This window comes from Cimex lectularius, unplaced genomic scaffold, assembly GCF_000648675.2.
Source record: "Cimex lectularius strain Harlan isolate CLEC.00 unplaced genomic scaffold, Clec_2.1 scaffold3, whole genome shotgun sequence".
NCBI lineage: Eukaryota > Metazoa > Arthropoda > Insecta > Hemiptera > Cimicidae > Cimex > Cimex lectularius.
In genome coordinates this window covers 4,932,374-4,946,648 of record NW_019392688.1, presented here as the reverse complement: position 1 = coordinate 4,946,648, position 14,275 = coordinate 4,932,374, and the positions used below count along the sequence as shown (strand labels likewise).

The 14,275-nt window shown below is 33.6% G+C and overlaps 1 protein-coding gene and 1 pseudogene across 1 annotated transcript; one reads left to right on the top strand and one right to left on the bottom strand.

Moving 5' to 3' along the window:
* Positions 1 to 451: 451 nt before the first annotated feature.
* On the bottom strand, positions 452 to 3,290 carry LOC112126542 (annotated as a pseudogene).
* An 816-nt stretch (positions 3,291 to 4,106) lies between these two features.
* LOC106662063 lies at positions 4,107 to 13,960 on the top strand. Its single transcript, XM_014385867.2, has 2 exons — positions 4,107 to 4,470; positions 13,517 to 13,960. Exons 1-2 carry the CDS (start codon positions 4,107 to 4,109, stop codon positions 13,837 to 13,839), a joined length of 687 nt encoding a protein of 228 aa, XP_014241353.1. The 3' UTR covers positions 13,840 to 13,960.
* The last annotated feature ends 315 nt before the right edge of the window (positions 13,961 to 14,275 follow it).

Below are 14,275 nucleotides of genomic sequence, written 5' to 3'. Positions count from 1 at the left end.
GCCTGGAGAGGGAATTAAAAGCTCAAAGGAAAATAGAAAGAAGATTTTAAAAGAATTTCAAAGAACAGGAAGTAAGTTAGAGGCATAAAGATTTGAATATAAAAAGCTGGTCATATTTATGATTCTTTGCCATTTTTATGATATTTTTATTTTATTTAAAAAAAGAAAATGATTTATTTATTAAATATTATGTTTCTCAATAATGTATCTCATCAATTGGTTAAAACAAAATATAATTACGATGATGTGGCTCTTTATTCTGGTACTTCTCTTTCCTTCTTCACTCTCCACTTCTAACGGGATCAATCTGTGAGAAAGGACAAGTGTTCTGCCAGGACAAAGCGATAATTTCCTTCATTGTCTCATGTTTGCAACATCATAAGTTTTAATGTAATCAACAGTGTCTCCTTTAATGATTTCTTAAAGATCGTAGTAACTTCATGATCCTGAATCATTGAGGATACCAAGATTCCACATTGCAATCCTCCTCACTCATATTCGGGTGCCACTGGGATTGAAGTACATTAATGGCGGCGAGGGAACCTTCAAAGGTCTGAGGCTGCCTGTACCTATGTCCGTTTCCGGACTTACACAGGTTTGAACCATATGCCCAACCCCACCTCACCAGGCGTTAGCCACGGCTGAAGCCGTGCCCAGGATGGACCACGGGGAGGTGCCTGGTCGGGATACGACGTGAGGGTCGCACCTTACAATGGAATCTTACGTGCTAAGATTATTGTAAGGTGATTATTGATTAGAGCGGCGAGGGAACTAGATTCCATGCTTGTATAAGGAAGTTTGTCAATTGAACCATCAGGATGATTACTATAGAGATGCAGTACACAGTAATCAATATCCCCTAAATTTAATATAGCACCTATACATCCTTGATGTCTAAAAAGCAACTGTTTCAACAAAGTATTTGAAGTAACAATGGGGATAATTCTCCCTGTCATCAAACAGTAATATCAATTTCCGCAGCAGTTCCTGCTCCATAACAAGATGTGTTCTTTGCAAAAGAATGGATGTTAGAGCAGTTCTAGTGGCGACAATGGTGTCATCTGTTGCTCTAGTATCGGATCCGAAGACTACACCATCAACGAAGATAGCACCGACAATGGTTGTTCCAGTTTTAGTCGCTTTTGGAGTTGCCCATTCCTTTTCAATCAGATTGCTGTTCCTTAGGCAGTTTTCAAAATTGAACTCTCGTTGGGTCCTTTCCAATGCACACCCCAGCCACAATAGAACATTTCTTTGAAATTAAATAATTACTAAGATACCGGGACAATTCAAATAAACTGTTTCGGCTTAGTAATGTTGTAGGGTAAACCAGACATTGGAAAAAAATATGAGGGCTTGTTTCGAACTCATACTTAGTGAAATCAGTAATAAAGATATAATAATTATTGTTACAAATCATTATTATTAGTTAATGTACGTACATATTGAAAAAATTAATTAAGGTTTTTAGTTGAGATAAAAAAGTCAATGTCACGAGCGGGTTTCGAACCCACGATCTTCGCCTAGATACGCCGCTGCTCTACCACTTGAGCCATCGTGACCTCGATCCACTCGGACACAAACTTCCCATCTCAACCCCACCTTTCGAATTTTCCCTCCTTTTTGCCATTTTTCAAATGTCGTGTAATCTATTTGATTCTAGATTGAGAATCAAGTCCGAGTGGATCGAGGTCACGATAGCTCAAGTGGTAGAGTAGCGGCGTATCTAGCCGAAGATCGTGGGTTCGAATCCCGCTCGAGACAATGACTTTTTTATCTCAACTAAAAGCCTTAATTAATTGAAAGATGTTAATTGGTCAAGCGGACCACGAAAACTAGTGAATTTAATATTGAAGAAAATTGGAATTTAATTTAAATTGAAACTGGTAGTAATAATCTAATAAGCCTATCATTTCCTTTACTAAAATTTATCGAAATAGTGTGTTTGTCAAATTTTAGTACACTCAGTTGCACAAAAAACACCGTCAACTTTGATTTTCTAAATTAAACTCTTTATTGTTGTTAAAAACAGGCCACCTTGATTTTGTAAAATTGTTTCTTGCTTAATGTAATTTCGAAATTAAACAATGAGTTTTCTGGGGTAGTGGACCTCGAATATTAAAATGTATGAAAAATGGGGAAATTTAAGAACAAATGCAAATAAAAATTTATTTTATGAACGAAAAACAACATTTTTAGTAAGAGGTGTTACCACCACGGGCTTTAGTTACGGCGTGCATGCGTCTTGGCATGCTTCGTATACAGGATTCCATCTGATTCTGCGGAATGTTGGCCTACTCTTCATCAAGCGAAGTCTCTAGGTCTTGCAGTGTTTCCGCAATGACGGTCAAGCTCTAATCCGTCTACCTAGCATATCCCACAGATGTTCAATCGGATTAAGGTCGGTCTCCAGAATACTGATAAGGGATATTCACGATCTTCGTGTTAACCCTGTTAACTCGGTTAGGTCGTGTTAGATCGAGAAAAATGATGATGAAGAATTCTATGAATCGGCTAGTATACAAATTGTACAATGAATCCATGTAAGATCGATGTAGAGCTTAATATTCCATAAGCTCTGCCTCACTAAACATTCACACTAATAAATACATGCTTTACAGTAAACATATAGTTTGTTCCTTTAGTATGATGGAGCACACATCACTCCTCGAACGCTTTATATTCAAACTAATCTAAGTAAGATCGATGGATGGAACTCGGCTATTGGTCGTCAGACATTAGACATTGAAAATTCACGCTAATAAATACATTCTTTACATTAAACATATAGTTTTTCCTTTAGTATGCACTCGTCAACCTTGCTTTATCTAACAGGGTAGGGCCAATGTTGGATGTTAGGTCGAAAGTGCAGTCACATTGCTATCTGTTAGGGCGTTGGTAACCAACATGGCAGCCATGAATTTAACAGCTGTTTTGTGTTTACACGTATTTTTATTCTTCAACACGCATAAATTAAATCAGACCAATACATTTCTTTTGTTAATTTCTGTCCTATCCTTATACTCTCATTCATAGAAGATACATCTTCTATCCTATAAGGTAGTAGGCCGTTAGGGTATAAGTTAAGTATGTCGGCACTAATGGAAGCGTGTCATTTGTTAGCACTTTACGATTAATTTATCGTATATAGTATTTAGTTGATTAATTTTCCGTTTTTACTAACTTCTGGTATCTTACAGTCTAAAACAAAACAAAACCATATCAAACATCAATCCTTCAAAGACTGTTATAGCTTTATTTGTGGTTCTACCAGTCGCCACGCACAGCATTACGAAAAATTAACATTTAACATGCTAAGAAAAGAAGCGGGCGTTTAAGATCTTATGGACATTTCTCTATTCGAGTTAACATCTAACAAACATCGTGAATACCCCTATTGTGTTCTTGAAAAAAGTTCACTTTTGTTTAGTTATCCCAAGTATAGGTTCGAGGCCTATGTATGGTCTTCGAGATCCTCCTCTGGCCAATCTGTCTGCTTTCTCGCCTTTCTCGTTAGCCAAAATTCCTCTGTACAACCACATCAGGTTGTATTTCCCCAAGTTTTGGAGATTTTGGATGCATTAACTGACTAATTTTGATGTGATTTTTTTACGTGCTAATGCTTTAATAGCTGCTTAGCTATCCGATCTTATGAGGACTTTTTTGCCAGTGTAACCTCTTTTAAGATTTTCTAGGGTACAAGCGTTGATGGCATGTATTTCTGCTTGAAAGACCGAAGTGTCCTTCCCTAATGAGTTTGATTGCTCATATCTTTGGCTTCTACAAAAACCCTACCCACAACCTAAATCATTTATTTAGAAACGTCCACTGACCTAATTTGCATATATACCCTAAAACTTTATATAAATATATCATATACTTAACAACATTTTTTGACAAATCATTTGCTCAAATTATTTTACGAAACGTTTAAAAGTTTAGTGACTGAGATATTATAAATCGATACCTGGTTGGTGGGGTTATAAAAACAAAGTCTGGAATCTTCAATGGGATAAAAGATCTAGCTTCTGATTTTTTCTCAGGTGGGGGAAGGAACCGCGCGTCAGTTATAAAACGGGCTGTTGCCAACCTTTGACACAGTCACGATGAAGCTGCGCTCCGTATTCGCCGTCGTCTTCGTCTCCCTCGGTCTCTCGACCGGCCTGGAAATCCGGGAAAACGCCCTGGAGAACTGCGGCGACGACCGGCTGGGCACTTGCATCAGGATCAAGGCTCTCGCCTTCCTGGACAAAGCGCTCGCTTACGACGCCCCGCTGGTCGTCAACGACTTCCTAACGATAACCCGGGACGCAGGAACTGCGAACAATTCGTCGGCGAGGTTCGATACGAAAACGCACGTCGACCAGGGAACGAAGGACGACGTCCTGGACGAAATGATCATGGATCGCATATTGAACTATCTCCGTTCCAGATCTCTACAATTCACAATACCGGCTAATATTATTGAAGGTACCAAAATCCTTATAAAACTTATAATAAAACTAGTTACTTTTAAATATCCAAAATAGTTAAAATGTAGACCGTTTTCAGATTCACTTAGGGTAACAGAAAGACAACTTACACTGAATCTCATCTCATACCATGCCTATTATTATTATTTATAAATAGTGTAGATTTTACAAATTATAGATAGAACAGACCTAAATTAGAAAGTAGTTTTGAGGTAAAGTAATAACTAAAAATATCGATGTGCAAATTTATATTATCTATTTTTTATTTTTTTCGTCCTTGTCGATTAACTTGTAACATTTTAATTTTTTTTCTGAATGATCAACTAATGAATATTTCAAGACCTATTAAAATTGATTATTCACAATGGTTTTCTCCCAATTTGGAATTTTTCAAACTAAAATTAATAGAAATAACAAATTAATTCATATTTTTATTTTTCAAGCAACATGTAAAACTTATCTAACAGTAATAATTTATTTTTTATTAATAATAAATTTTCTCTTAAGAGCGATTCTGAGTTCGAGCACAGACCATGAAATTTTAATTGGTAATAATATGTGAAAATCTTTATAAATTTAGCCCCCCAATAGTAGAGGGATGTTAAGCTATAACATATGACAGGAATTAATTTACTTTACTTTTTATTTTTTGATTGGGTATAAAATTTACTGTTTTATTTTTAATTTTACTTTAGTAGAAATGTGTGGTGATTAGTGACCGTTAATCGATAATTATTCAGAAATCGTGAGATGCCGTCTGGTGTGATAGGTTTCAGAAAAACATTTTCTTTATCGTGCCAACGTTTCGATCTTTATTGAGATCATCTTCAGGGCACTGTCAACACGACACGCAAGAATGACACAATTACACAGAAGACAAACACTTTGAGCCCTGAAGATGATCTTAATAAAGATCGAAACGTTGGCACGATAAAGAAAATGTTTTTCTGAAACCTATCACACCAGACCGCATCTCACGATTTCTGAATAATTAGCTTAGTAGGTTTACTAGTACGAGCGAGAGCAGGCAACTTTACTATTTATTTATGCAAATATGCACATAGGAAATCTTTCAATTCTTACAGATAGAATTACTTGAACTAATACAAAAATTAATTGTGCAAAACTAGATTATAAATAAAACGGAGGGACCGCGGTAGCCGAGTGGTTAAGGAAACGGGTTTGTACTTGCCAAACTAGATGTCCTGAGTTCGAACCCAGGCAAACCGCATGGTCTGTCAATTGATTATATAATAGTATGAAAAATTCATTGTAAATTATGAGGAATAAAATCATCATTTATAAAATGGTCTGACATTAAGCCATCTTGCATGACCGGAATTACATCGTTTTTTGCTTTTCTATCAATAAAAAAGAATATGTACAATATTACAATATAAATTACGGAAAATATTTACGGAAAAAGAAACAACTTAACGTATACCAATCATTAGATATAAATTGTACAACCTAAATTTTATGAGAATTTAAATTATTACAGATGACTAGTTTATATTTGTTGAAAACTCTTAAATGACTGGACATCCTTAATTTATCAATGGTTGTTTGAAAATACAAGACCCAGATAGTTTTTTATTCTAAAATGGGGATTATAATTAGAATTAAGCTCTGATTGAATTAAGTTATTACTTTTTTAACTATTTTATAAATTACTGAAGTAAACAGTCAAATTACACATTAATTCATTAACAATTTTCAACATTTAATTATTAATTTATACGTTGATCGGATAAATGGTCATTTAGACATCGTACAATTTGTATTTTCTAGGGCGATTCGAAAATCTATACTTTATCGCGACTTTGAGTACTTTGTGTATCTTGGTCATACAAGAGGGCTTAGCGTCCAAGTACCCTTTAAATGACACGGACTAGGGGGTCAAACCACTTTACCGTACCCACCTTATCCATATTATGTATTACCAATTTAAATTCCATGGGCTTGGCCGAGATTCGAACCCAGAACCGCTGGTAAGAGAACAATTATTATTAACCACCGTGGTCCTTGGATACAAATTAAAATATAAAAAAATAATATGAGAAGCTAACTAAGCTATTGGGTTGTCCGGAAAATAATGCAGGATTTTAAGTTTTCATTNATATATATATAAAGTGGAAGGTTTATGGGCCGACAAACAGCTGAGCTCATCGCCGGCCCTCCGCATGTATTCCTTCTCTTTCCTGTCTTTCTCGCGTATAACATTGTTCAAATTTAACAAACACAAGTAGGATGTGAAAAAAGTGAATTTTACAAGGCAAAAAATATTTTTTTATATTCAATCAAAGTTATATTATTTATTATTTATATTTATTAACCAGAAAACAAAAACTTTGAGTGAGTAGAAACACATTGAATATAAAAAAAATATTTTTTGCATTGTAAAAATTCACTTTTTTCCACATCTTACATGTATTTGTTAAATTTAAACATTGTTCGTAAATCCCAGGCCCTGAAGAAGATCTCAATAAAGATCGAAACGTTGGCACAATAAAGAAAATGTTTTTTTGAAACCTACATCACACCAGACCGCATCTCACGATTTTTGAATTATTTTTGTACAATTTTTCCACAATATTGTGTTTTCCCAAAAAACCTCGTAGTTTTTCCCTTTGCTACATAACGGATTTAACACCTTAATTCGTATTACTAACAAAAAATAATCTACTAATGTTATTTCTAAATTTATATTCCATACAATTAAACAATGCAAACTGTTTTTCTTTTCTTTTTATAATATACTTATTAAATTAATTTCTATTCATTTTTTGACAAAAAGTGTGTATACAGTTCGTAAATTTGAGCCCGCTCCTATCCAATTATGCTACTCAACTTATAATACTTTATAGCCAATATTTCCATTTCTTTCTTATTTTTAATTATTTATTATTTTTTATTCATCATTTTACTATACAGTATTGAAATATAAACCCACGTAAATTTACAATTTATCTGTTAAGCCTTTTTCAAGATCAAAGAAGATAAAAGTAGTAAAAAACATGTTTTTTTACATGTACATATTTTTCCTGCGGCAACAGATGAGGAGCCTTAAATTTGCAGTCATATAAGACACGTTCCGATGTGTCCGTTTCTACTATTTCATGGCGGCAAGTTTCAGTGTCAGTTTGTGTCAGTTTTTCCTATTTTTTAAACCTAGCAATTAAATGAACAATGGCCAGCATAAAATCATGATAGAGATTGTTTTACACCTGGTGAATCCTTCATGTTTGCAGTCATTTCTTTTTCCGACTGTTAATTTGATAGCATGCCGTGAGGAGGCGTGCCAATTTTCTTTTCTGGTCCAAAGGGTGTGAGGGTTACTCGAGCTTTTCGTATTTTGTCAGCTTATTCCTTCAATGGTGTCCTGGCACTCATATCAGAATGACAAGATTTCGTTACTTTTACACTATACATATATGTCTAGATAATTTCAATAAATTTATTTTTTTGTAATTTAAAAAATAAAATTTCAGCGTGTTAACCGATCATACTTAACTATACTCTTTATATTAATTTCGATGGTTCTTCATTTGTTTGTATGCTATAACGTACAAGCTCTCGTATCGGAATTTCTTTTTGCATCGTGCTATTTTTTAAACTGATAACCCACATTTTTCCACCGCATAAATTATTTGGTAAACCGCGAAGTGCCAATTGCGACTTCCGTTTCATTTCTCGGTTGAAAGCGCCCGACTAAAATTACCGTTAAAATTACGAATTAAAACGTAAAACTTTTAAGAAATCTTTATTAACGGGTTTTTCACGATTGATTTATTTATTAAACTTTAAACCAGTCGTTATCAATTAAACTTCGGTTATTATTGAGAGACCTCGGGAAAAACAAAATAATTTTTTATGTACGTTATTTGAACATTATTTCTTGACTACGAGTCGAATAACGTCGGAAGTCGGAAAATTTGTTTTAAATAGCTGGAAAGACAATTTAAAAGTGTAATAGATATGTAAATGTACATAACAGGAATAATTTCTTATTAAACAGTCAATATTTCTACACATCGAGCATTAGAATTTAAATGATCTTCACAGCATAATCTCAAGATTTGCATTAAGAGCTTAACGAAACAATGTAGATTACTTAGGCGATTTCTTAGCACAAATTTGTTTGAAAGAACTTCACATTATTCAATGCACGGAACCTAAACTACCGTTGGTCAGTATTAGCGTTAGTATGTCTAAGATGGATTAAAATATCAAACATTGTGTACGTAATTTTATTTAGTTATTTAATCCACAATATTTGGAAAAAAATTGGCGTCGGTGGTCGCAACTGTTAAGGCGCTGTCACGGCTACTCATCATGTGTAAGGTGAAGGTCCCGGGTTCGAATCCAGCCGCCCTAAATCTGAAACCAACCTACTACCAAATGGGCCTTTTTATACAAAAACACCGGCACCCCAGGGGTTGATATGATCTCTGCTGTCGGGAACCACCGTTTAAAAAAAATTTCAGGCACACATTTACGTGAAAATGATGACACTTATTGTGCAAGTTGCTACATTAATTTCTAAGTTTAAGCAGTTGAGATTAAATAGCATTAAATAAATTGGAATTAAATTAGTTAATTATTATTCGGACATCGTGAGATGCGATTTGGTGTGACGTAGGTTTTAGAAAAACATTTTCTTTATCGTGCCAACGTTTCGATCTTTATTGAGTTCATCTTCAGGGCCTGGGATTTACAAACATTGTTTAAATTTAACAAATAAAAGAAGGACGTGGAAAAAGTGAATTTATACAATGCAAAAAATATTTTTTATATTCAATCAAAGTATTTCTACTTTGATTGAATTTAAAAAAAATTTTTTTTGCATTGTATAGACAAATACATGTAGGATGTGGAAAAAGTGAATTTATACAATGCAAAAAATATTTTTTATATTCAATAAAAGTAGAAATACTTTGATTGAATTAAAAAAAATAATTTAATTAATAATCTTTATTGAGATCATCTTCAGGGGTTAGTTAATTATATTTTTTATATATATCTGCGTATATTGTGTTTATTTTGAATTGAAAAAACAAAGTTTTCAACCAATAAATACACAAACAATAATATGTACTTGTTAAAATCTAATTGATTGGTTTGATTGATTGATTGATGGATTGCTCAATTCTATACCTTTATCATCCACCTCGAGTTTTGGCAGCCCGGAGTCAGACCTCCATTATATCCGTGCATCCACTGAGTAAGACAGCTAGGTCATTTGAACTCCCAACAAATACCGTCTTTATTCATAGGCATACACACCCTCTCTCATACTACACATTTTTTCTTATTTAAATATTCAGAGATACACGCTAATAAAATCATTCACTCTTAGTATGCACAAATAATTATATATATATATATATATATTGTATATATTGTAGGTAGCATATAGCTCCCTCCCTATATGAAGCCAAGGAATAACATTTTCAATTAAGTGAGACATATCGAACAGCCATATTTCTTTAATTCTTATTAAACGGAAGTTGTTATTACTTTGAATAGAACGGATTTGCAAGACACAAATAGGAAAAATAACTGAAACGAAATCTTTTTAAATGTTATTTTAATCAAATGTTTGACTATTTTTAAGTAAATGAGTAAATAAAAATTTATAATGTATAATATTAATATTAATATGAATAAATCAGGGACAAGGCAGTTCAATCTTTGGAGGAATATATCTCCTTCGTCGGGTCTTTTAACATATTATTAATAATTCGCTAGATATACAAATATGGCCATTCACTTACCAAACTGAAACTTATAATTTCAAATGATTGAATTTGATAGTAAAACGAAATCTTTATATTGTCTATCCCTCTCGACAAACTTAAAATTGAGCTTTTTGTTAAAATAGTCGGCACTCGTAAGATTGATATGATCTCGTAGTTGAAATACCTTCCCAAAAATGGCGTAGCAAACTGCAAATTTCAACAAAAACTAATAGGATATTCATGACATTTTAATTTTTGGAAACTATTTTATCAAAGAATTCTTTACAATTGTAGAAAGCTATTTATTTTTTGATAGGTACTTATCATCCTGTTCTTCCCATCCTCGCAAATTTTTATTAACTCAGACGCCAATTTCGCCAACATTAGTGGGTGATTTGTGTGGAATGAAGTTTTCGTTATGAGTATTTACTCGTTCTCTGCACAGAAATGTTACCCACAAACGAAAACAAACTTAATGATTACATAAGCTACAAAACACTTACAATTAAATTATTCAGAAATCGTGAGATGCGGTCAGGTGGGATGTAGGTTTCAGTAAAACATTTTCTTTATCGTGGCAACGTTTCGATCTTTATTGGAATCATCTTCAGGGTTCAAATTGTTTGTTTTCTGCGTAAGTGCACTCTCAATACGACACGTAAAGAAAACATTTTTCTGCAACCTACATCACACCAGACCGCATCTCAAGATTTCTGAATAATTATCGACTAACGGTCACTAATCACCACACAGTTATAACTAAAGTTGATATTGGGTGTTGGTCTGCGAGCCGGTGAACGCCAAAGTAGATAGATTTTTGTTTATTTATGAGTTGAATCAGCACTGGATTACTTATAGGGTCCGTCTAAACTCGATAGTAATTGAACTGTACAAACACGTTTCGGCAATGCACCACCTTCAGTCAAGAACTATAAAAGACACGCCTGCGAGTCTGTGAACACATGTTGAACTGTTACTGGGTCACGTACTGTGTTTGTATTTTATAGTTCTTTAGAGGTTAATTTATTAATTACCCAAATTCCCTTACTGGCTTGGTACTATTATAGTTAAACTACTTCCAGTTGAAGTTTCTACTTGTTTAAGAATATAAAGTCATTCTGGTATATATATCGGATCGGTTTCAGCAATTTATCATATTCAATACACGGTTTGGTTGCCTGAAATGAAAGGTTTATCACCACCCTGACGTGAGAAATCTCTATCTTTAAGTTGCATCAATGTATTTTAAAATTAATTATTCTTTTTATCGAAATTTTTTGGATGTGATGAAAAATTAGTGTCACGAGCGGGATTCGAACCCACGACCTTCGGCTCTAACCACTTCAGCTGTCGTGACGTAGATACATTCGGACACCAACTCCCCATTTCAACCTACAACGGTTCGAATTTTACCTTTTTGCCATATTTTCAAATGTCGTGTAATCAGAATTCGATTCTCAGCGACTTATGAAGTAGCCACGGGGAGCTGTTTAGTGAAGTAATTACTTCTGTTTAATTTATTAAATTAATCCATATTAATTATTACAATTAATTTGTTTTAAAGGTTTTTGATTGGTGAGTTGGTGTTCGAGAGGATCGTAGTCAAATTGACAACCTAGATTGCCACCAACATACTCTCTAACCACTTAGGAGTGAATGGATAGAGCAGCGGCGATTTGCGCGGAAGGTCGTGGGTTCGAATCCCGCTCGTGACACTAATTTTTCATCTCAACCAAAAACCTTAGATAAAAAGAACAATTAATTCTAATAATTAATATTGTCAATTATGACCACTAAGCAAATATGTGTGCTGCTATTATTTTTTTAATAGAAAAATGAGAGAAAAAATATTAAAAAATAATAATAACTTCACAAAAAATTCAATTTTTTGATTAACATTAAAATTTGATTCCAATCATTCTGGGAACAGTTGATGCATATAAAATTAAAATAAAAACAACTTACAGTTTGGTATCGTAAGGTAGAATCCCGAAAAGAAACCCTTCGAGCCTTTTAATTTAAAACCCAAAATAAAATTTATACTAATGGTTTGCTTACTGAATCAAACACCTTCCAAAACCTATTCTCTCAAATTTTAAATATTTTATAATCTTTACAGTCAATTAAACTTAATCAATAGGACCTACTTTCGGGCCGAGCAAAATGGCGATGGTCTTTTTGTTAATTTTTCCCCTCTTTCGATATTTTCCAGGTGACCCATCCACAACCAGAGTTGGGCAAAATCTAACTAATTAAATCATTATTAAGAATTTTGATTGAAGTTTAATCATGATTGAATTAGTCATGAGTAAAGAATTAGTCATGAGTAAATTAATCATTATATGATTTAGTCATACTTCATAATTGAATTCAATCATGATTAAACTTCAATCAAAATTCTTAATCATGAGTGAATTAGTTTGATTTTGCCCAACTCTGGCTACAATGACCAACTTACCAAAATCCAACCAACTCCGGATATGAATTTTGAGATGAGAGTCGTGCTCAAGGCCAACCTTCAAAAATTGTTATCATAAACAAATACCAAAGTTTCATAATTATTCTACATGTCTATTTTATTACAATCAAGACCCCTAGATGGTGTATTTTCCAAATAATGTAGAAATATCTCCTTTTAAGTGGAATAAATTTTAATTCAAAGAAATATTTTTTACATTGATCGGTTATGTAAACATATTTAATTTTCAAAGCGTTATAAGATTTTTTTATTTTATTTTATTATTATTATCATTATCATTATTTTTTGGCTTTTCATAACGATGGAGTTTTCCATATAATTGGAAGATTGATTTTTGTTAAATAAGGTGTTGAAAGATTTTCGTTTTGATGAAATAAATTTCTGTTAGAAATTTTTTAAAACCGATGAAGTGTATTTTTCATTTTTTGAGCACCATTTGAACATGATTTATCGAAATTTAGTCATGACTAACTATATTGTGACTAAATTAGTCATGCCTCGTATTTAATAACTAGTCATGACTAATTTAGTCATCAATCACATATGGCGACTATTGACTAAATTAGTCACTTACTACCAATCATGACTAACATGATCATCTGAGTGATCAATCATTAATCATTAGACATGACTAATTTTTGCTCAAAACTGTCCACAACCAATCAGATTTGTCGTGTTTCTTCCTAAATTGAAAATTTTAATTGGGATGGGCCATTATCACATATGTATTCTAAAATCGTTAAAGTTAGACATGACTTCTTTTTTCTTTGGATGCAAATATATATTTCGAAACTAATGCTTTTTTGTTTTTGATGATACATTAGGAAGGAAGAGAGGCGGAGGAAAGAAAGGAGGGATGATAATGATGGCCGCTTTGGCCATGGGAGGAATGATGGTGCAGTTGGCAATGGGCAAGGTCGCTCTTCTGGCCGGCAAAGCGTTGCTCGTCGGCAAGATGGCCCTTTTTCTTTCAGCCATCATCGCGCTCAAGAAACTCTTCGGAAGCGGTGGAGGCGGAGGCGACTCCCACCCCCAGGTCGTTTACGCCGAGAGCCACGGAAGCGGCGGAGGACACGGAGGCTGGGGAAGGAGCTTCGATCCAGAAGGAATGCAGCAACTGGCTTATCACGCGCAAGCAGTCTTGTAGCGACGTCTTTCTATCAAAAACAAGAACTGAAAACCGTGACTCGGTAATTATCCATGCAAGAACTTTGGTCCCGATGCTTAACGGCACGGTCGACACAGTTCCATCTCTCATCCTTAAAGGACAGGCCAAAAACATAATTTATTCAAATTATTTATTTTATTTATTAATATATATTTATTATTTGTTATTAAAACATTCTATGAAATTGTACTGCTGTTTGTATTCTTTCTTATTCACCTTATGATTTCAAATTAAGAACAAAACAATTTCAACAGTAAACATTATAAAATAAATTTAATGATTATGTTGATTATCGACCAGTAGTATATACTTTAAGATGTGTATCTGGTCAGAATTAACATGAGAATAACTTTCAATTAATTAAGGTTTTTAGTTGAGATAAAAAAGTCAGTGTCACGAACGAGATTCGAACCCA

Bases quoted from the DNA above. Each gene is read 5' to 3' on its own strand.
- LOC106662063 (XM_014385867.2), top strand. From the start codon at position 4,107: ATGAAGCTGCGCTCCGTATTCGCCGTCGTCTTCGTCTCCCTCGGTCTC. The intron at 4,471-13,516 runs GTACCAAAATCC...ATGATACATTAG, and splicing joins ACCGGCTAATATTATTGAAG to GAAGGAAGAGAGGCGGAGGA.